The 24,183-nt window shown below is 36.0% G+C and overlaps 1 protein-coding gene across 1 annotated transcript in view; it reads right to left on the reverse strand.

Moving 5' to 3' along the window:
- The window catches only part of BRD1 (bromodomain containing 1), a 63,132-nt gene extending 42,758 nt beyond the window's left edge, over positions 1-20,374 (reverse strand). Inside the window, exons 1-2 of the mRNA XM_009290908.1 lie at positions 18,992-20,374; positions 5,003-5,159 (exon numbers count right to left, since the gene is read on the reverse strand). Of these exons, the coding sequence (XP_009289183.1) occupies positions 5,003-5,159; positions 18,992-20,358 (1,524 nt within the window). The 5' untranslated portion in view covers positions 20,359-20,374. The remainder of the gene's footprint in view (positions 1-5,002; positions 5,160-18,991) is intronic.
- Positions 20,375-24,183: the final 3,809 nt, after the last annotated feature.

Genomic DNA, 24,183 nt, shown 5'->3' on the forward strand with positions numbered 1-24,183 from the left:
TTTTAAAAAAAAAAAAAACAAAAAACCAACCCACAACAATAAACCCACACACAAAAAAGACCGAAAAATTGTAGCTGGAAACTTTTCGTTCCCTTTCCTAATGACTATATTACTACTGAGTTATCATTTCTTTTAAGGAGTTAAGTCTTGACTTGGACACAATAATTGAACTGTTGAGGGTCAGAATAGTTCAAAGTAAATATTGACAGCACAAATATTAATACGCACATTTTCAACTCCTTAGAATTCTCAGAGACTCACTGAATTAGAAAGTCTACACTGCCACTAATTGCTGTTCTCCTACTCCCCTTCATTTCTGATTACAGATCCCATGTGTGGAAAAGCAACCTAACTGTTAACTGACATAGCTATACTTTTTTTTCATAGTTTTACTGTTTTTCAGGACCAAAATTAAGTTGTGGCTATTGCTAAAAGTGGAAGGCTTGTCCTCTCTTTGCTTGCAGCCATTCAGAGTCTGCTCTTTTGCCCTATGTAATTGCATAGTTCATGAAACTGGGGAACTGACCCTGTTGAAAGCTAAGTCAACAAAACCATATTAGTTTTAGGGTGGGTCAGGAAACTTAAATACAACAAGAAAAAATATGTTACTTTGTTAGACCAGGTCTTGGGGTAGTTCATTAGAGACTTAAGTATTTGGCTAAAGCTGAAGGTGCAGTTGCGCTGTTTTTAAAAAATAAAAAAAAAAAGACTATTCTTTTAGTTGAATCAGTTGTTTGACCAATTTCATTCCATAAAATAGGCAGGTAGGTGTAAATCTGCAGATGTGACCCTAAGTATCAAGAGCACCTTGTTTGCTTTTTTTTTGTGCACACGTACACTCCCTTCTTGAACGTCACTCCGTCTTGGGGATTAATAGCAAGCCTCCAATTTTTTGACACTTCTGTGCAAAGTAATGTTGGCAGACACGTTTATAATAGCTAAGATAAACCTCCTTTACCCTAACCTATTTATTACCTGACATACAACTTATACCTTAATTAGATTAAAAGATCCAGGCAAGCTGAAAAGAGCATGATGCACTGGTTTCCAATATCTAACTAGTAAAAACTTGGATAAAAAGAATTCCTTGCAAAATTTTTAGTTTTCAAAAGCTTTCTGACAAGGAAAGTTTCTATTAACTTCCTGGTAGAGTTCTTCTTCCAAATCTTTCTTTCTGTAACAAAGCCAGAAGTTTCTTCTGGCTGACTACACAAGAAAAGCCTAGAAAGAGACTCTGTGGTATTTTCTGGTGGACTTAGTTCTTGCTGAACACCAAATATTATCTAGAAAAGCTAAACCTGACACATTTATTAATACTGAGGAAAGAGGGAGACACTTCTAAGTCTACACACAGAACATGCATCAACTGAGAACTGGTCTTCAGCTCTAACTCCTGCCATGAGTATATTACCAGTCTCTGCATGCTATTAGGAATCACGTCAGCGTACCAACAGTTCACTCCTTATGCTGGATGTTAATACATGGGGACAGCCTCACTCCCTACAGGGACTGTAACTTAATATGAGCCAAACAAAAACAGAATTACAGTGATGAAATTGGATCTTGATCAACACAGTTTTATCAAGACCCTCTGCTGGCACTTGTACGCCAATCGGTCAAAACCATTTTGTGGTTGCAACTTGTGTTCTTACTGAAATCTTCAGTGCAGATATGACCTTAAGTCACCAGCACCTTCTACTTTGTTTCTCCAAACAGCGGTTTTAAACCAACCTCACTACAGCAGCAACAAGCTACTACACTTAAATTTCACACCTTATTTTTATTCAAGCATTCTTTAAGTACAGAAAAAAACTAAAATAATGGGGATGTAAATTTATTAGTGTATTTCCAATACCTTTCCTGAATTTCTAGGTGGAGAGAGAAGTGACAGTATAAACCATTCTTTCAGAGGGTTGGCTCCTTGTTCCTGCAGATGGTAAGGTAGTATATAAGCCAAGATCTTTTTGCCTGGTTTAGAACTGTTAGTTGATGTAACATCACCTTCAAAAGCATATCATAACTGAGCTCTGAAACACGTTCATTAGGAAGTAATTCTAAATCATGGAACGCTTCCCCCCCTGCCAAATTTGTTCTAGTAAACAAACATTGGAGAGGGATCAAAGCCACCTTCCACTTGGCATCCTGAAACCATTTTCAGGATTTTGGTTCCTCATCTTAACATTTCTTTTCAGTTTAAATAATAATTTAAAAAAAAAAAATCTCCCCTGAATCAGTGTTTATGTTCCTTTGATTGACTGAAAACCTATTTAGGTTTCTTGACGTTCTGACCTCTCACACAAAATAAGGTAAAAAGAATTTTCCCATCTAGACCGAAATGAACAAAACAATCATCTATATCTCAAAATGCTGAGGCATTCGCACAACAGCTATGCCACAGCTGTTTATTAAAGTCTTCATTATGGTTTGGCTTATACTTGGAGTAATGAAGATGAGTAATGCATCAAATGCTTTGCAGTTATGACTACTTTAATAGGTATTATAAATACATATTGAAGATGTATGGAGAAGACACAATGCCATACACAGGATACTTGCTACTCACTGAAAAGCACTACCTACATATTTTTCATTAAGAGAATCATTTAATACTCAGCTTTGCTCAAAACTTGCTTTTTCTATTCAAAAGACAAAGTAAATTTCAATTCTAGGTTTTTAAGCATAAAGTCTCAGAAGTGCCCCAATTTTTAATAAACCAATATAAACTGTTTCCAATTAATTTAGAAAATATTTTCATTATTTTCTTACTTAAAAATAGTGCATAGTTCTGAAATTAGAAAAGAAAGAAATAGTGTTTGTACAGGAGTGTGAACAGGCAAAGGGATTTTAAACAGCCCTTATCTAAGACTTATTTTATTATAATCAAACATCAATTATAAGAATTGTTTTATTTTGGTAGTTACTATTTAAATATTTAGAAATGTTGCCGTCCCATCATGCCATCTCAATAGGAAAAGTACTTCCCAACTACCAACCAGCAAGTATAATTTTTTCAGACACTAACTATAGCCTAGGTCTATACTGCACGAGCCCAGGACTTCTGTGCTTGATTTTATTATTTTTAAGGACTCAAGCTCATTTAAATAAAAAAAAAAAAGGCTACTATCTGAATAAATTCATTTCAGCTATTATTAGGTAACTGTCAGGCACCACTCTTCAGAATAGAAACTTCTCATACAGAATTAAAAGATTAATCAAAGATTAAATGTAGAATACAAAATATTTTAGAGAAGTTACAACCCAAAAAATAGTATTAAAATGGAGTAATATAGAAGCAATGAAAGAAAGATAAACAAGTGGCCAATTTATATTCAAAGTTAATTCCACCCAAAAGGAATCCACCTAAATTCCAATTTGAGCAGGTCAGCTATGACGAAAAGCTGAGGTAGCTGGGACTGTTTAGCCTGGAGAAGAAAAGGCTCGGGGGGGAATCTCATCAATATGTATATGAATACCTGAAGAGAGGGTGCAAAGAAGGCAGAGCCAGGCTCTTTTCAGTGGTGCCCAGTGACAGGACCCAAGGCAATGGGCACAAACTGAAACACAGGAGAGTCCCTCTGAACATCAGAAAACACCTTTTTTTTTTCAAGAGCTGTCTGGACGTGGTCCTGGGCAACTGGCTATAGGTGGCCCTGCTTGAGCAGGGAGGTTGGACCAGATGACCTCCAGAGGTCTCTTCCAACCTCAAGTGTTCTGGGAATTATTAATTATTTTATTTCCATGAAAAGCCAAGAAAAGAAACACACACAAAAAGGACAGAACAAATAATTAGGGAGCAGTGTTGACCATGGTATTTTTATGACTACATCAATTATTGACTTAGCAAATAGCAACGCAATTCAAAGAAAAATAATAGTTAAGCTTTAAAGGGGGGAAAAAGTCTCAGTTTAATACAAGTAAATGATTATAAAATGCATTCTTAAGTTCTAGAGGCTATTTTACAGGAACAATTCCACTGGAAGTCAAACACCTGGAGAATGGAAAGAACACAGCCAACTACATTTTCAGTTCAATTAAAAAAAGTAACTGGGATGCAGTAAGAATTTCCACATCATGATGCTTTACAGCATTTCAAGGTCTACACGCATGGATCCATATACAGAATTCAGAAGTTTTCATTATTTTCAAAGCCACCCAGTGACTTGAAACCAAAACAGTAAAAGACCTGCCAAAATCTCTAATGCTCCTGAAGAGCTGTTAATATTACAAAAATGGGAAGCAGAAGAGTACCTCTTTCTGAATCTGACACACATCTGGAGTGACTGTTTTTCTGTTTTTCAGCAATTCTGACTGGTAAATGTGTACAACTTTAACCAACCTAGATGTATTTTAGACAGGATGAGTTTTACGTGAACAAAATATCAGCATGAATTTATGCTTGTCTACAATCTCACTTAACTATGTCAAAAGTGAAACTAAAGTTGAAACAGGTCTTCAAAATTCATCAACAACTTGCTCTTTGTTCTGTTATTACTGAACACGGTGGGCAATAAGGATCTGAATTAAAAAACTGTAATCTAGCATGTCTAACCTTTACTCTGTAAACCCCACTGTTTTTCTCAGTTATAAAAGTGTCAAAGACGACATTTGCTTTGCATCTTTTGATGAATTTAAAATAAAATTTATTTTTTATCTTACTAACTCAGAGCACATTGAGGAATGAGTTCCAAAAAGACACAATACTAGTCAATGAACAATGGTATTAGGGTAGTTTTGTTGACAGCATTTTTGTGAAACATTTAAGTGAAACAAAAGAAAAACCCACACAAATATATATATTTTTGTCATATCTCACAAATTAAAAAGGATTAGATAATGTCCGATTTCCAATACAGGTCATATTACTTAAGAATAAGGTAAAGAATTTACTCAGTGCTGATTAAGAGAAAGTTTTTACTCTGTGCTATGTTTCCTGGTTAATTTTTTACTCTATGAAATAGAGATTTTCTGATTTCTTCTTATAAGTAAAAAGTTTGTCACATACCTGTTGTGTGTTTCTTTGCGACTGTAAACTGGACTGCAGCCTTCTCAAGAGAGGAACACCATTCCTAGACAGTCTTTTAAGCAACCAGTAACTGTGCACTCGTTCAACAAACTGCTTCTTCCGCTGAATGGCCACCTGATTCATAATCTTATTTAATCTAAAATATGGAAAAACTGATATTGTATTTTTTTTGAAGCAAAACATAAAATGTATTTGTCTATGAAGTTAAACATCAGATATATATGAATGTATAACGTAACAACAGCAGCGATCACCATATTACTAATTTCTTTTAATGACATCCCTTTCAGTACAATTATTTCTGAGCAGTAGGTTACAATCAAATACAGCTGCTTGACACTGTAGTTTCTACCAAATACGTTAAGGTACTTTATAAAGCTAAAAGGCATCAATTTTTTCACGATCATTATCTCAAGAGCAATCCCAGATTATGGCTGAGAATAAAGCTTTATGTGCATTTTAGAATAATTTTCCTATTGAAAATAAATCAGAAATAAAGCTCTAAATCCCTACAAACGTTTTCAGATCATTTGTTGCCATCTTCACACAAAATTAGTAGTTTATTTTAAAGACAATATATCTTCAAACTTTTTACATAAAAACATGCAACAGAAAGCTTGTACTACTCATATACTAACATTAAATTTTTGGTAAATAAAACGAACAAAAAAATGTAAAATGGAAGAACACTTATGATTTTACCCCACACATATGATTAAAATATCCACACAGGAAAGATGCAAGAGAGGACGATACAAACAGTTAAGCAAAATGTCTTGATTAAATAAATAGTATTTTCTCCAAACTTGTTTTTTAATAGATGCAAATACTGTTTACATATACTGTTTACAAACACTCTAGGAAAGTGCCATATGAACATCACACGCAACAACCTCGACTACTATTTTTTAAATAACGACACGTTAAAATGTCAAAAGTCTCACACACGACACTAACCTTTCAAAACTTACATTCAAAAAAAGTTTATCTCAAACAGATCTTCAACTCTCTGTGCCTACAGAATCTTGAAATCATGGCAAAAATATGAAAAAAAAGTTGATGGTTGTAGAATGAAAAGGTTTTGTCACTGTATGATATTGCAGGGATTTATCACTGGTGGCAGCCCTTGCAAAATTAACACAAGATGGCCCAAGGCACCAACTACCAGTATTGTTAGGGGGATTGTTCATTCATTTGGGGGCAGTGGCAAGTTGGAGAGAGAGAACAGGACTTCCCCGAGCTGGACGTAAGACAGAGTTACAGAAAGGATATATCAATGAACAGAAATCTGTTAATTCTTCACGCAGTATATCACTACCCACAGAAAAATTCTACAATGGATAGTAGTAGGTTTATCAGAGATTCTCCAATAAAATTTAATACCAAAATAGGCAAAATTAAATTCAAGAAGTGCTTGATTTGTAGACCACTACCATGAGATGTTTAAATAAAAAATCAGGAACATATATATATATATTAGTATTTTTCTGCTTTTTCCCTTTTAATATTAGGAGTAAAGCAGTTTGTCAGGTAAGTGGTAGAAAAAAACTAGTGAAATACCTAAACAAAATGTAAAGCTATAAGTAAACCTTGGTTAAAATGATTTTTAAGAATAGCTGGGAAACATGAATGATATTTTTCAGCCAGACATACAAATGATTCTACCCCGAGTTCACCCCAGGTCATCTATCCCCAGTTGTTTTTTCTGAGCTGCGTAGAAGGTAAGGTGCAAGACGTCTACTCAGTGCTACACTAACTGTAGCTACAGAGCTTTGAGTCATCACAGGGTAAAGGCAGAGCAAACACAGGTTTTCTTCAAAATACAGCGCCATTGTGTCCTTCAGTTCTTCAGTGACATTGTTTTTCAATTAATAACTAAGCCAGTTAGGCATTCTTGAAAAATTTTAGCTTAACTTAAAGCTTAGAAAGTCTGCAGATGGACTTAGGACTGTCTTGTAAGTCTTTCACTGAAGGGCAGAGGCAGGCTCCACAAAGACTTACTCAATGCAGAACAGGCCTTGATGTGACCATATTAAACTTCAAACACAACAGAATTACAGTTAATCTTAGAATGCAATCACAGTCAAATAATTACTTTCACATCTCTCTCTTGGAAAGAGCAAAACCCACTGAACTGAGTCAAAAAAAGCAAAGCCAAACATATACCTATTTGGAAAGATCAGAGAATCTAACTTAACATGAAGAAAGAGGCGTTGGCTTCATGCCCATCAGATGTGGCAAGACTAAGCAAACATCTTTAATTACAGCTTTAAGTACATTTGCCCATTCACATAACGAACCATTCTATTCATAGATAATTATAATAGTAAAATGCTAGAATAAACTTAGGGAAGATGTTCACAGAAGATATTCTCCAACTCTAAAAATACGAATAAACAGAAGGTAATTTGGAGTGCAGAAACTACCTAACAAGGGGTAGAAATCTACTCCTCTCTGCCTTCCCTCCAAATAAAACCAAACAAATACTGGCAGTTCGTATTTCATTTAGACAGCAGACTTTGGTAGTGGCAATATACCACCAATCACCCCTTAATTTCTCAAAATACAGAGGTCAGAGGCTCTTCACATGGCAGATATCCACAGAGCCTCTACACTATGATCTTATTGATACAACAAGGATGTAACATCTGCTGTTAGACCCTAAGAACCTACTCATTACAGCGCAGTTCTTTGATCATCTTTTTGCTTAGTCAGGTACTCCCAGGTAGACTTTTAGTGTCCGAAACGCTTTAAATTTTGACAGACAATACAACCATTTTGGGAAAATAAGACACGATTCGTCCACTGCTGTAGAACGCTAGAAGTAGCACAGACTGGGTACTGATTTTGAAGCTCCCACCCTTGAGAACACTACCATATTGGGAAAGAGGTTCTCACAAAGATACGTTCAGCTGCAGTGAAGCTGAACACAAGCATGAAATAAGGCACATAAGTATGCACCAGTCCTGAGCAAGTTCCTTTCTGCTACCTGAGCTTGAACTAAATTTGTAAATGTTGAAACTAGATTTTCACAACTAGAATTTTGAAAGTCTTTGAGGTCTTAAAGGAGCTTGCTGCACATTCCACTACCTTTTTTTCAATAGAGATGTACTTTAAAAGAAATTACTGAAGAGTAAAAAAAAAAAGTATATATTTGAGGCAGGTAAGGGAGAGCTGTTTGAAAACTTTATAGTTTTGCAATCCAGGATCTGACCTGCACAAGACAGGATTAACTGCTACACTACACTGACAAGTCCCCCACGCAGAGGCAAGGCTTACAGAACTTAGGTCACCTCCCAGAACTACACACAACACCTCAGCAAAGGCATTTTTTTGCTAAAGTATCAGTCCACCCTATAACTTTTTCCACATACAAGAATATCAGGAAAGAACAGCTTTCTGTAGTGTTTTATTTTCTAATGGCAAGTCAAGCATAGTAAGTACTGGGAGAAAAAAAAAAAATCAGATACTTAAAACGCACATTAAACACAAGTGTATCAATTGAACCTGTGCTTTCTCTTCAGAAAAAATAGACCAATCTCACTGCAATGAGCAATCTCATTACTTAATAATTTTTTATATCTCTGTTAAGATTGCCAAATAAGTGCAAGACTACTATTGAAGACAGCTCACAAAGAAGAGAATGTAGGAACATACATCTGGAAGATACTACCAGAGTTACTGTCTTCCCTATCACAACTGACTTCAGATACGTCAGGGGAAAAAAAAAGCCACAACTATAGTGACTACAGAAAGCAAGCAGGGAGACAAGGGAGACAAGAAGTGTTCTTGCTGTCCAGGTTCCACATGGAACAGAGAATTTGTTAAGACAAAATTCCCACGGAGCATCCTGAAATGGACCGTGTCAAGTGGTAAACACTTTTCTCTCAAAACATTTAAATACAATTAAGCTAAACCCAGAGCAGAACAGTTCTTACACTGTAACTTGCTGCAGCCTGAACCACTGTTCTGAGGCCTTAAGAACAGCTCAGTGTGGCTCACAGTACGCTGTTTTCTCCCTCATCAGTTATTTAAAATAAAGTACATTGAAAGAAGAATTTGAAAATTCTTAAAAAGGTGGCTGCGTTCCCATGAAATTCAGTAGCTGCTGTTATGTAACTGGTCCCACAAAAGCATTAGGTTTCAAGCTGATGACCACTGCAGCCTTTTGATGTTTTGGCACCACCAGTCATACTCCCTCTTGTTTTTTCCTTTTTTTGTGGGCTACATTCCAAGACTACACAGATGTCAAAACATTTTTCAAAACTGTTTTATTTGTGCCACAGGCAACTGAGAAAGCCAGTACTACTTCCCTTCCCCAGCCCCACTTGTATCCGACCGTAAAACACTGTGATGTGCACTACATACATGATACAGAGGTATCGTACATTTCCCTGCTTGTCTTTAAAAAGGGAAAGGTCCCTTTTCAACTGAAGTTTTCAAATAGCACCTGCAGTTCCCAACCTGAAACCAAAGTTAAGGCTAAAGTGTAAATTATGGCATTAGGAATACGCTGCATTTACAAAAGCAACAGAAGGATGAGGACAGGAAACTGGTTTGTTTTGAAAGGCTAAGACAGACTCAAATAATTTCATTTAAAATGGAAGTTAATACACAATAGCTTTGACGAGAAACTGTAATTTATCAGCTGATCTACACTAGCCCTCTCCTCATACGGGGACATTTGATGGATAATCTACCCCTGGTGATACTCTTAACGCACCGGTCAAAGCATTCAGAGAAAGCTGAGTGTTACTCAGTCCTGCGTTTCCTCATCTTTTAGATAAATGCATAAAATAATTTTCGTCAACATACGACATATGCTCTTGTCGTATCAGCAATCTCACAGCTTCCTCCTTCCTACTCGTGACTGCCTTCCTCTCCCAGTTTCAGTTACATGTCACTGGCAACTACAGCAACTGGTTACAAGAAAAAGTGAAAACAGTATTTTTGGTGACTAATGATGCGGCAGTTCAATGTAAGAAAGCCAATGAGAGATAATCAGCCAGTTTTCTATTAATCATCACTAACCGCTCCACAGACCAAACATGCTTTTTAACCCCACAGGTATCATTTTAGTATTACAATATATGAAGACTTCTATAGCATCTCTCCATTCTCAAGTTTTCAAAATACAAACTGGAGAGAAAATTTTCTTAAGTATGTGATATTGCCAGTATTATTATAGTAACTCAGGCAGAAGGAACTTAATATGACAATCTGTAAGATTAAGTAAGATCAAATACCCACTAAAACTAATAAATTTTTAGACATGAACTAAACCTAGTATTTTAATTACTATAATTGGCCTGAGCCGCCAGTTTCATCAATTTGTTATTTTGAATCTTCCTTTATCCAACATAGCTGTATTAAAGGTACATGCAAAAGACTAGCAAAATTAAATTATACTCTGTAAAATTTTATTTAATATCACTAGAATACCAGTTTCTCTTGAACTACGGTAATACTCAATCAAATGATGTTCCACTTTACTGGGCAAATAAAATACCCCTATTTTTCAACACAAAGATTGCAGATATGGTTCTAAAACCTGTCAGAACAAAACATAAAAAAATCTAAATTGAAGAAATGGTAACAAAGTAAACTGAGTTCCAAGAACATTTGAATTTTCAAGCCTTGCTCATCAAAGTTCCACAGAACATACTGAGACTCATAGGAAGCAGGAAAGACACAAAAATTACCTACAGACAGTTAGAGTAATTCCACTGACGCTAACTGGAAGAGAATTAGCAGAAAAACAGAATAAAAAGCTATGAAAGTGTCTATTTTGGGAATTGGAATTAACTCTGGGGCCTTGCCAACTATTCCTCCTAGCTCCACATCCAAAAACTTCAGCTTTCGAAGATGAGAAAGCCTGCTTGGACAGATGAAACCCTACTCTTCCCACACAGCACCTTTGGCAGCAGCTGCCTATCAAACAGTTTTTGTAAAACCCACCTTTCAATACACTTTTTAATTAAAAAAAAAACCACAACACAAAACCAACAGTGGAGAGAGAGTTTTGTTGCTGTCTGTATGTTATCCCCTCCCTCAATAAAAAGTTCAAGTTACTATATGAATTCTTAACTAAAAAAAACCCAAACAAACCAACCCTTTTGATCAGCTTTAAAGACAACATAGATAGATAAATACTCAAAAAACTGGAGTCCATTTGCATGTCTATTTCCTTTTGAAAAAGAGTAAGGATAAGGTTTCTTTTGTACCTAGCAGAAGCCAGCTATGTACTCAACAGGGTACACATCAAATCCTGAAAAGACTGACAATGATTTCATTGAAACTTCTGTGCAACACAAGTCTGCAGAATCCCCATGTGACGAATACACACTTCCTTAACTATAACTACCTTCCAGCTTTTGTATTGAAGATTTGAAGAAACAGGAATGTCCCGTTCCCGAATCACTTCCCTTACTAGTCTAATGCAGTGTTTAATCATCTTCACAGTTATTCTTTTTTGTCTGTATGTTTTAAAATTCTAGCTATTGAATTTGCCTTTCCCTGCTAGGTTGAGAATCCAACAGTATATCTATTGATACATCTTCTGAAGCCTGAAAGTCTCTCCAGGCTCCTATTCTTTATCCAACATTTATTGGTATTTAAATAATATTTAATTTTGACTGAACATGTAGGAAGCACTTTTTCTTGCTTCACATGACTGTGAAACCACGTATCTATTTTTCTACTTGAGCTAACAGCTTGTAACTTTTTTCTTGGACAAGAAAGTAGAACATTGAACCTAAGAGTTAAGAAAACGCCATGTTATATTTCAGTCAATTCTCCATTAGTTATAACAAGTTACTTTGTTCCTATTCTAAGAATTAAGTTCGTGATCTTCCAAACCTTTGGATAAGGAAAAAAACAAAACCACCCCCCCACACCCTGTCATACTAGAAAACCTCCTTAGTCTTCTCAGAAAAAACACATGCATAGATTTACTTCTGCCACTTCCTATACATAATATTGAGTCATGACTTTTCCTTAAAATTTCTCAAAATATTTTTCTGTGCTTCTTTTTTTGTAGTAGTCATAACCATACCACACATGATCTTGAAACCTAATCTCAAAAGGCTAAATTCACATCCGCAGAAGAAAAAGTATTAATCAAAAATCGCCTTTTGATCTGTAATAAAAGAAATCTCAGTATTTATCTACACATTTTTGTGCGCTCTGTAACATGACTATTGAATTAAAAACTGCCAGGAGACAGTTCTTCAGACAATACATTCTGAAAATCATGTTTTTGTATGGCACTTACAAGACGCAACCCCCTCTAATTGCCACCAAAAAAATCTAATGAAAGTTCACGTAACTGGTGAAACTCAGAAGTACTGAGAAATAAAAACACATGAATTTTGATCTTCATAACTGCATTATCATATATATAATCATTGTGGACCGAAACCCTTAGAGGATGCACAGAATACTAATGATGCACCTTACAGAAATATCTAACATAATAATTTCTGTTTTAAGCTTCATTGCCCTGTAAATGCAAAATAAACAGAAGACAGAAAAGAAAAAAAAATTATATTTACACCATATTCCTATATCCATTTTGTAAAAAGGGCATATTTAAATATGAGACAGCACTTCCATCCTCTGGATTTTTAGGGGAGGGGAAAAATCACTCCTCGGACATCAATGGCTTTTAATACCAGATATACAAGTATCCTCCCCATTATTTTTACTCAGAATGAAAATCCACTTTTACAACCTATTAAATAAGTCACACGTTCTCAAACACATTAATTAATTCTTATTAAATAAGCCAACCAGAGTCAAAACAAACTAGCTTGAAAATAAAGCTCTAAAGTTACCTTATTTTATTTTTTTTAAATACCACTGAGGCAAAGCTAGTGAGCACCGCAGTAGCTCTTTTCTTGATTTAGGCAAAATTATTTTTTTATTTAAGCAAAGAGGTCAGGATGATATCAGCAGTAGTTTCCACATGTATGAGAAAGGTTTCAAAGTCAATCAATCTTACAAGAAACATCAGTGGATGGTGACTGCTGGCATCCCCTTCCACTTTACCTAGGTGATTCCATCATCTAATTAATAGGTACAGCCATAAGGCATACCTACATCATGCTCTCCTGTAATTAAACTAAGTAAATCCACATGATTTTGTGAAAGTATACATACATGTATATTCAAGGATAAACAGCTAACAGACATTAGTCTGGATTTATTCAGCTTTCAATTTTTTTGCAACACTGGCTCTAGTAGTATTTTTCAATGGCTTTTTTATGCTGCATTTTAAGCAGCATTTAATTCTCGTCCCCCACTTAAAAACTTTCTGAAGGCATTAAAAAAAAAAACCCACCACAACAGTATCCTAAAAAACATTCAAACACACCCCCAAAAGAAACCCGCAAGCCACATATATGATTAAGAAGCATCACTTGTGAATGCAGACTAACAGTGTCTCAAAGGCCTTGCAAATATTCCTTTCCACTTATATTGTGTTTTATCACTTTCTGTTCATTTATCTTTCTGGTCCATACTTCATCTTAGAGACAATAAAGATTCCTATGTCGAGATAACAAGACTACATTTAATTATTTGGTAAGAAAGTTCAGGATAGTTCAATTGGATAAGTTATAAAACAAAAGGAAATACTGGTTCTGCCTTGAGACATGCAGTAACAGAAACGCAGTTTTACTACCAGGAGCAATATGCTTTCTAACAAAAGCAAAGGTCAGTATAGAAAAATCAGTTAATGTGCAGCACATGAATGTTGATTTCTAAAGACAGCTGAAAATATTTTTTAAATGCCTCAGCAATTTTTGCTCTCAGTTATCTGCCCACTACTTACCTACTTTCATAAGGATCTTTTAATTCTCTTTCAATAATGTGATGCAACACAACTGGTGCATACAACATGGAAAACAAGTATAACACCTCATTCTTACTTATTATGAAAGTGGGGTTTTTGCTTATTTTTTGCTCTCTGTACAAGTATTGCATTTCAAATGCTTTCTTAATTTCAGACACTACAAATATACCATGTAGAAACCGAAACTAAAGATGCAAGCAAATATTTATATACTTTAATACTTAATAGAGCAATACTTGCATGAATGGTATTTTAATAAAGCGGATTACACTGTATCTCAGTGTATATTTTGAAAATATTGAAGATTAAATATTTTATGTCACATTCAACTTCCCCTCAAGTATATAGCCACAATATCCTAGTTTCACAACATTTCTGAAGAACATGAATATTGACATCGGCTTTGCTTTTCATCAAGCAATCACATTTTAAATGCCTCTTTCAACACACAAGATCAAGAGACTGCACCAAAACCAACCATGTTATTTGTACTAAAGAATCAAGCACTCAAAAGTAAGAGAAACCATAGTTTTCACAGCTAACACTGCAGCTCTTCTTCTTTGTGTATCCATGCTACTCACTTATAAAGAACAAGGATGAGCAGCAACAGGGGAAAAAAAAAATCCACAAGAAATGGAGCACAGAGCCAGTACAAAATAACTAACACAGACAAGAAGCTAGATTTAGATTGTCAAGTCAGCCCTAGAAGTTAGGATTTCCTAACTTGGAAATTCTGGACCTGCAATCTAAATAAAATACTTTTAGTATTTATTTTATTTATTTTATTTTTACATATATTTATTATATTTATTTAAATAAAATACTTTTAGTATTTTATTAGGAAAAATTTTAGAATTTATATAATATATATTAGTATTAGTAAAAATTTTAGCATTTTATTAGGAAAAAAAAAAGATCATTTAGCTACTAGGCAAAATTCAACCATCACGCATCATCAGTAGAACACAAACACTGCAAGAACAAATTTGCCACTGCCTTCAGGCAAACTAGCTGGTGGCAGCAGGAGGCCACTTTTCTGATGACCATTTGCCAACAGGTGCAGGTACTGTCTGTCCCTCCCATACAGAGGTACAGTTTGAGGGAGTGTCCTTCCCCACTCACCCCCCTCCCATAACACAGCTGCTCTGACACTCCCCAGAAACATGTGACTTTTAGACTAAGCTCATTTCTGCCTTTTTAAAAAAAAAAAAAAAGCTGATGAATGCAAGCAGTACAACATAAGCAACAATCTTCAACAGTTTCATATTTCAAGAAAAATTGAATGGAATTTCCTAGTAAAGAGACAACACACTTCCGTAACCAGAAGGCCTGATGCAAATCATATATGCATAAGAGGTTCCCCGATGGTCCCATATACTATTCCAAGTGCTAAGCAAGTTACTAAGATGACAGCACTGAAAACTGAAGTCACCTTAAGGTTCTAACATGACCTACATACGGCACGTTTGGAAGTGGATTCTTAGATTCTTAGACTTTCTAAAATACCTAGGCAACAGGATAGATAGATGCGCAGCATTAAAAAAAAAAAAAAGAAGAGACAGAGAAGCAAGCATTCATCTCCTATCATCAATAGTTAAAAACTTCTGATCCTACACTCTTAAATCAGTAGTGCACAGATGATAGTATGAGAGGCTAATAATTAGATTACAAGTGACCTACAGAATGACACTAGCTATGTAACTTAACAGCAGAAAGCTTAGAGTATGACATCTGTGTAAGAAATTCTGGCAACTGCGAAGTGTTCAGCTCTCAAAATCATTCACGACAGGCAGCAGCGTAGAAACCCGACATACAGATAAGCTGATACGGAAATTCATGAGCTACAGAAAGCTGTGTAGAAATTATGAAATATGTTGTTCTACACCAGTCTTTTTAACATATCCTGAACATTAAGATAGGTGTTTCGGAAAACAGAACTATTACAAATGGTGTTATTAAAATGCCCAGTCTTTCATATACACTCACTTATCCAGGTAAGGAAACAGCATACAATCCTTCCACCTTAAACTAAACATAAATGGCAAGAGGGTTTTCCTCAAGCTTCAGCAGGTGTGCTCAGGGGCTACATCCACCAAGTATTTTGCTCCTCACTATTATCTTCATATTTCTATACTTCCGCAGCTACCAACTCTAAAGAACCAGCTATATGCCAAGGAGACATACAGTCTAGTTATTAATGATTAAGAAAAGTACACCAAACCAAACATCTCCATCTCCTTACGTGCCTCAATTTCCAGAGAAGTTGAAAACTTGTTCATTTCAAATTCTTTAGGAAAAAAGCACTACTGTATAAACACTGAGCATACATGTTTCTTCTCTGATAATTTAAATACCTTAATTGCTCTTCCTCGAGATCTCTGGAAAGGCAAATAATGTTTCAGCTCCAAGGGAAAAAAAAGGGCATTAAAAAACAGATTAGAGAAAAGGGATCATTTAAATGAAGAATGCTGCGAAATGATCCACATCATTCATTATTAGTTTATGGGTATGTATTTCAGTCACACACACACAATTTTTCCTAAAGGGGAAAAAAAAAAAATATATATATAGCCAAAGAAAATTAGACAACTGAGATTTGGGTCTGCAGCATAATCACTTTTCCTTTTAATATGCCCATTTTTGTTTTGCTTTTAATTCAGGCATTAGTTTTCTAGGACTATGCACATTCACATTACAAAGAGTACTTAAGCAAGAGTCTCCTTCAGCTGAAGACAAACAATTTATAATAAAGCTCAACTTTAAAATAGTTTTAAACTGTGCCCATTTATTACACTTGTGATATAGAATACAGGAACTATACTTGCGTCCAGTAACATGAAACCAAGCATAAACAGCAGAAAGCTGAATCTCTCCGCAGTCTTGAGAATAAATTTAGTTGTTATTTAAAAAAAAACAGGGGAAAAAAAAAAAAGAAAGAAAGGGCTTTATATTTCTGTTCCTGGCATCTAATGACACTGTTAAAAAAAATCTGATGATAATATCCTTTTAGGGTCTGGCTTTTATGAAAGTTACCAATGGAAAGAATTGCCAGAGGTGCAACTGAGAACATGCACTCTAATCCTCAACTCTCACTTAGTTCAGCTTCTCTCTTATCTTAAAAAAACAAAACCACCAATCAGGATTGTCCTGATTAAGACAAAGCCAAATTCTTTTATAGAAACTCCCCCCTCCCACATACAACAGTACCTGTTAAAGTAACAGTATTAGTTGCTTACTGTCAACTTAAGCTTTTCTGCAGTGCATCACTAAACAAAAGTACCATTTTACCAAGCAAATTGTAACAGAGAACACCGCAATCATCTGATGTTTGTGAACACCACACAGGACCTACAGGCTGTTTGTCAAAGTCAGCCAGTAAGTAGCTATTTGCATTAACAAAACTTATTACGGGAAAGGACTGCAGTCTCAAAACATGTATTTATTTAGATTAATTCAACCACCCTTAATTGTCCACTGCCTGAGACTTGGGAGTCAGCTTTCAAAAAAACATAATTTATTTGTATTATTTTAAGAGCCCTCACTGTCTGAGCATTCAGAGTCCTGTCACAGTACAATGATCCTGCACATGAAGTGGTGCCTGTTTTGAGAAACTTTCTTAACTACTGTTCTTAAATCAGTAAGAATTTAATTCAAGGGGTAAACAAACATATTGATGTTGTAAATGCTAGAAACAAAACAAATACTCCACAAAGACAAACTTGGTTTTAGTCCCAATAGTCCAATTTTGCATTTCTCAGCCCAGTATGTCATGTCTCGAAGGTTCAGCAAAGCCAAAACTGTATCTTTCTACCCCAGAGCTTTCTGTCATTGCTCAAATCCCAGAAACAAATTATTTCCACTGTTGAAATGCATAATAACTCAGCTTAACTGAAAGAAATCTGAAAAGAGATGCCACTGTTCTAAACTAACTGAAGTTCATGCTGAGCTTTTGAATTTCTGAAATAAAGATACTAAAAAAATCTCCATTTTGCTCCAATTCTGTTATTACTAATGAAAACATCACTTGAAACATCCCTGCTTTCTGATGCGTTACTTCACTAGCCTCACCACATCTAGAGCCATCTGCCAGCCCCCCCGATCACCACTGTTAAAGTACAAAAATACGGCCTGTTAAATGTAAAGAGCAATTTCAGTTCTGGTGTTCATGCTTTATATTTGCACTCACATAACAAAAGCTCCTGTAAGAACTGCAAAAGACACGCTAATATAAAAATCAGCTTAAACAGAACTTCTCACGAAGTATAAATTCATAAGCAAAGACAAGATTAGGATTAAAACTCTGTCACATGCATTAATTCATTTTTGTTCAAACACAAACATTTTACTGAAGTTATAGGACAGATATTTGATAGCATCATTGAATGGGAGGGCACATTCATTTCAGGTTCCATGACTAAGAATACATTAACCAACTAACTTACCATCACTTACTTGCTAACTTTTCTAAAAAAAGTCTGCAAGGTACCAAATTCATCCAAACCTTGATACACACTATTGCATTTACAAAAGGAAGAATGCAAATTTAGGAAAAACCTCCGGAAAAGTTACTCTGCCCCACAAGGAAAATACTTCCTGGAGGGTTTTTTTGTACTTGTTACATAGGTCTTACAGTACAAGTTTATACTTAATTTAGGTGAGAAGAACAAGATTCAAATCATATATGCAAATGTAATTTTCATTTCGGGGCTCTTAAAATGAGGAAAAGAAGTTCAGACTCCCAAATTATGAGTACAGTTAACCTTGAGCTTGGCTGTTTTTTTAATATGAAGGTCAACTACATAGGCTATTCTGAATTCAGTGGTTAATTCTCAAAAGTACAGCGAATGACAACAACTGAGCACACCACATGATTTGGTCTGACAAAACAAAAAAAAAAAGGTTTCTGAGGACAAGACAGACCACTTACTAATTTCACTGGGGAAGTTACTGCAATTTCACAAAAGTACAATGTACGTAATTTACATTAATCCTCCAAGCTTTAAGGAAAGCATATAAGAAATGCACAAAAACTTCAAGTCGGCATCTAAAAGCATTGGTTTAAAATTGAACAGATAATTAAGCAAAGGTTTCTCTCACTTGGATTGTTTGCTTACCTCTGGGGGGGGATATAAGGAGCAGATACTGTTGGCATAACTGTACAGGGTTCAACCACTGTTTTCTTGCCCTTTTTTGTCTTTTTTCTGACTTTTGATGTAGACCTAGCAGTTCTCACTGATCCCTCCTTTCTACAAACACCATTTTTGATTTCAGCTTCTCCATAAATATTTAGAGGTCTCCGTGTGCAACCTGGTGGAGTATGTACATCGCAATAGGCAGTCTTTTTTACAGAGAATGTTGTCCCACTGCCAGTTAGTTCTTTCACAGGTTCCATTTTCATATATAGACCGGCCTTTTGAGCACACGTCACATGGAATGCAGTATAGCAGTTTGCTTTGTGGCACTGGATGCAGGCACCAACACCTTTCTGTTTACAGAGGTAGCATGTTAACTTCCATCTGGCTGGGGGAATGTTCCTGACACCATCAATTGGCTCAATAAAAACTGTATTGGCAAATCCAACTTCTGGAATCCACAAAGCACATACCACGTGTCCCCAACGATCATCATCAGTCTTTTTAAAGGCACCTCCCTTGTTTGGACACAGCACACAGTCTACAGGCCGAGAACGGGACTGCAGACAGTGTCTGCAGAGCCACTGGCCCTCGGGTATATATGGCACCCCATAGCATTCCTGATGTACTGCTAAATTACACATATCACAAAACAGGATTACATTGCTGTTCTGACATTCACCATCCATGCATATACAACACACCGCATCTTCATCAATTAAAGACTGATGATCACCCTGTTTTTGGTTCTCACAGTAAGACTCTTTTTCAAACCTATCCATAAGGAATTCAAACATATTTTGTGAAACAACTGACACTCCATCACTTTTCCGCTTCTCATTTATTATTTCTAACCACGCATAATCTTCTTCATCCATGTCATACTCAACTTCGTTATCAAGTTCTTCTGCTGACTTCTCAATGAATTTGTAATAAACTGGAGGTCTCCGAGGAGCCGAAGGGGGACTGTATTCAACAATCCGTACTTTTGGTTCTGGAAGAGGAGCTGTTGTAGCAGGTATACCATGTGAGCTGGGAAGAGCTTCATTTTTCTTTTTCACTTTGTTATTTTTATGCCGTTTGCTTCTTAGACAAACTGGTGGTCTTTCACTATTTTCTTTATTGCTGTTGCATTCACTCATTTCCTGGGCTGTAAGATCATCTTCTAATATAATCTCTAAAGGATCAAAGATACTGATCCTATGCAGGCGACCTTCAATTTCTATTTCAACCATTCTTTGAGCTTGAGCGTATGTCAAGGTTTCTCGTGTGGGGGAGTGCTTAATACTGCATGGGGAAGAAGAATGCCTTGCTGCCGATACTCGATGACATCTTCCTTTTCTCCTCATTTGGTAATGTTTACCTAAAATTAGAGCAACAGTTAATATTATAAACTCCACACATTCATATTAAAATATTAATTTTATTACAGCAAGAAAAAAACCCTTCAGTTCTATAGCCCCCAAACTCTCCACTCAATTTAAAAAAAAAAAGCCCATCACCCTTACTTAATAGGACTGCTCACACTGTTTTGTACAAATTTAACCTAATGATAAATAGATCTCCTAAGTTACAGCTTCTCTAAGTAAACACAGCTATACAAGATCCTTCATACAAAAATCCTACAGAAGACCTATCTGTAAGATTTCTGCGTGAGAAAAAAAACATTTCAGAAGTGCCACAGAAAAAAATTACACCTGTTACATTGTAAGAAAATCTTTAATATAGTATTTCCAATTACATTAAGTGTGTCTGCAGCTATTAAAGTGTGTCTCAGCTTGAATTTTCAACAGCTACATATTACTTTCTCTAGACCCCCCCCGAAAAGAACTAACATAATCGTGAAAAGAAACACAAGCTTTCCCCACAATTTTTTCCAGTGCAATTTGAAATAGTCATGTTAACAACTCAATTACTACACCTGTACTTAAAGCTAAAAAACTGCGCATACTTCCAGATTTGGCAAGTATGCAGTTTGACAGCCCTTTACTTTTTACTTTTCTCTTCTCAATTCTTAGGGAGCCTATTATTCTTTACAAAGTGAGAAGAACACAACTGAACTTGCAATGTCCAATACGGCGCAGTATAGACTGCAACTAGGAAATATTCTACCTGTAAAGCAGATTTAACTTATAGCAAAGTCAACATGCTCCCTGCATGTAAGTATGCATGTACGCACACCCTTCTACCTCCACAGATTCTTCAAGAGCTGCTCTCAGAGCAACTAGGGTAGATAAAAGTCTCCCTGTCTTTAAATCCAATCCCAAGCTCTTTACCATAATTTTCAAGTTTATCACTTACTGGAAAAGGATCGCTGCACATACTGTACAAAAAGATAGCTTTTTGCCCCCCGCACCATGAAGCACCATGACTAGGACAAGCATGCATTTTGATCACAAAATTTCTAATTAAAAGCTTCCATACTTATGCCTTTTGGCATTTTAATGTTGGGGTTTTTCTTCCTATGAGGGTAGAAAATATTATAAAACCAACCGATAACATCAAGTTTAAAAGTTCTATCCCCCTCCTTCCTTTGTCCTAATAAATCACTAATAAATAGCAAAATTCAACCTCAGCTACAGAAAAAACTCTTGATCTTTAATCACTGGTTTAAAGTATTAAGGCCTCATCGTTTCAATTCTGACCAATCAGAAATTCTGCACTTCAAGTCAGTATTGTGTATTAGTTAAAATAATGCAACTAGTGTTAGCATGTATTGCCAAAATAGCAGAGAAACAGAGATCAAAACACAATTATTGTTAAAGACATATAATAGATAGTATATCTATTTCAGGAAGAAAATAGCAAGGACTGGAACAATTACGTAAACTACTCCATGTTGCCTGCCTTTTGCTTAGTCTATGATGCCAATCTTTAAAGGTGCACCTTCAAAGTACTGAAGGAACTCCTTTTACAGGAAGACTAAATAATTTAAGCAGCTAGCATTAAAACTAGTTCTTGAGAGGGTCTGATCTATCTGCTCTCACAAACTGACCTTGTTTTCCCAGAGGAAATAAAAGGACGAATCTAAGCTGGTTTTATTATTCATGCGAGAATTGTGTTGCTTATAGATCCGAGTTTTACACAAATAATCCTTAACTCTTACTACTCGTTTTTATAGCACAAGCATAAAACCGGACAACAGTCAGTGTTTCATCATGACAGACCTCTGATCTGCTTTATATAAACAACAGATGAATAAAAAAGGCTCCACATCTTCAAATAAGTTTGGAAGAAATATTTAGAATTTAATTCTGTGAAACAACATAGGATTAAATCATACTGATTTCTTAACCACAGAAAAAGTTTAAACCACTAATACTGCTACAGAAGATACAATAACTAGAAACAAAGACATACTGATAATTTAACTGAAATTAAAAGTTCGTTCCCAGTTTCACAATAGATTTTATAATTCAGAGGCCGAAGATAACACAATGGCCCTGATTTCTGTTTATTATTGTGAACAAATAATGCGGGATTCTTCAGCTAAAACACACTGATGTGTCAATGTACAGCAACCTGCTACAGATCAGAATGGTTTCATTTTATGGTATTTTTTTAATATCTGTCTTTAATTTAGTCACCAATCAAGAAAAACAGACCATTTACATTATGTTTACCTCATATAATTGCACTTCAATTCTGTCTAGATGTAAAAGTCTGTATTTTTTTTTTTTTAAATGTCCCTTCCTACACATTGGCTGGTTGTGTATCTGTCCATAGTCGTTCATGACAGTGACTGTTTTGGACAAAACACTGGGGGAGGGATGAGAAGTAGCCTTCAGATATCAAAAAAAAAGTGCAACTTGTCCACACTTCACTATCTAACTTCACCCAGTACCACAGAAAAACACATCAATGCTATGTTTCCAAGCTCTCCATCCCCCTCTGTTCCCGAGATTCTTAAGCATGGCTGCAAGCAGGCAATAAGAACAGGAAGAAAATATTCAAAAGCACAAGTGTTCTTGCTTTAATATTTAGGACTACTATTGTAAAAGTCAAATAGACTGTATGAACCAGAATGATAAAAAACGACTGAGCTAACATCTGAGCATCTTCCCTGTAATACTCAACTGCAAATAAAGCTAAATTTGGAAGCAAATTACAGTCACAGTTAAATGCAGAATGGATACCCTACAAATACAATGCAATGAACACAGAATTGGAGCTGGTAGTACTCTGGCCAAATTTCGTAGAAACTTAGTGTGAATAACTTAAATGCTCCAGAAGCCAAAGCAGTGTTTTGTTTTGTTTCTCCAAAATTCTTCTGTTTGCAAACGTCCAATAAATATTCCAGAGGAAGACCAGATTTCAGCATAGCAAATTCATGACTGGCAATTGGTTTGCTTTTCCTAGTTAGTTATCAGACATCTTTCTTCTCTCCCCCCCCCCCGTAGTATCCTGTAGATCCATAGGAATGAAGACCGTGGGCCTAAGTTTGAAAAAGAGTAAACTAAGACAGCTTCTGTTCAGTATTAATAGAGATACCACACTAGCAGCAAAATGAAATTACTTCAATGTACTTCCGTTAGCACTTTTCTGCCTCTTACAACAACTCAAAGACTGCAGGAGATAAGACAGGAAAGTTATCCACAGCTTTCCTCTCTTGGAATTACATCAGCTGCTTGAGAAGAAAGTCACCAGCAGACACTTTCCCTCACCACAACGAAAGTACATGAAGACAGCTGTTCACGTGGAATGCATGGTATGAGGGAAAAAATACTTTTTATCAAAGTGTAGGATAGGTAAAACCAACAAGAAAAGTATGATAACGTATACTTTTTGATTACAAATTCCTTTTACAATCTCTGTCCCGGTTACCTTCCTCCTCTTCAAATAAATTGCCTTTGGTCCCTGGATCCCCTGCTTAATGGAAAAGGGAATTCCATTCTCAATGGAACTTTCATGCAGACCATTAAAAAGAGAAAGACACAGGAATGCTCTTTAGTCCTAGACAATGAGGGAGGGTAAGCAAACAGTGCTTACACGCATAGGGGGCGGACACCACCCACAACTTCAGCTGTGGAGCAGGAGCAATCCCCTCAGGGGAATGCACAGAACCGGGGTTCACGTCGCCCAGTGAACCGGCCCGCGGACGGCTAAGCGACGCGGGATCACCAGAGCCGCTCTCCCCGCGAGCCGGCGGAAAACCGCCGACGCCGCCTCCCCTC

The sequence above is a fragment of the Aptenodytes forsteri genome, unplaced genomic scaffold, assembly GCF_000699145.1.
Source record: "Aptenodytes forsteri isolate BGI_AS27 unplaced genomic scaffold, ASM69914v1 Scaffold189, whole genome shotgun sequence".
NCBI classification, from domain to species: domain Eukaryota; kingdom Metazoa; phylum Chordata; class Aves; order Sphenisciformes; family Spheniscidae; genus Aptenodytes; species Aptenodytes forsteri.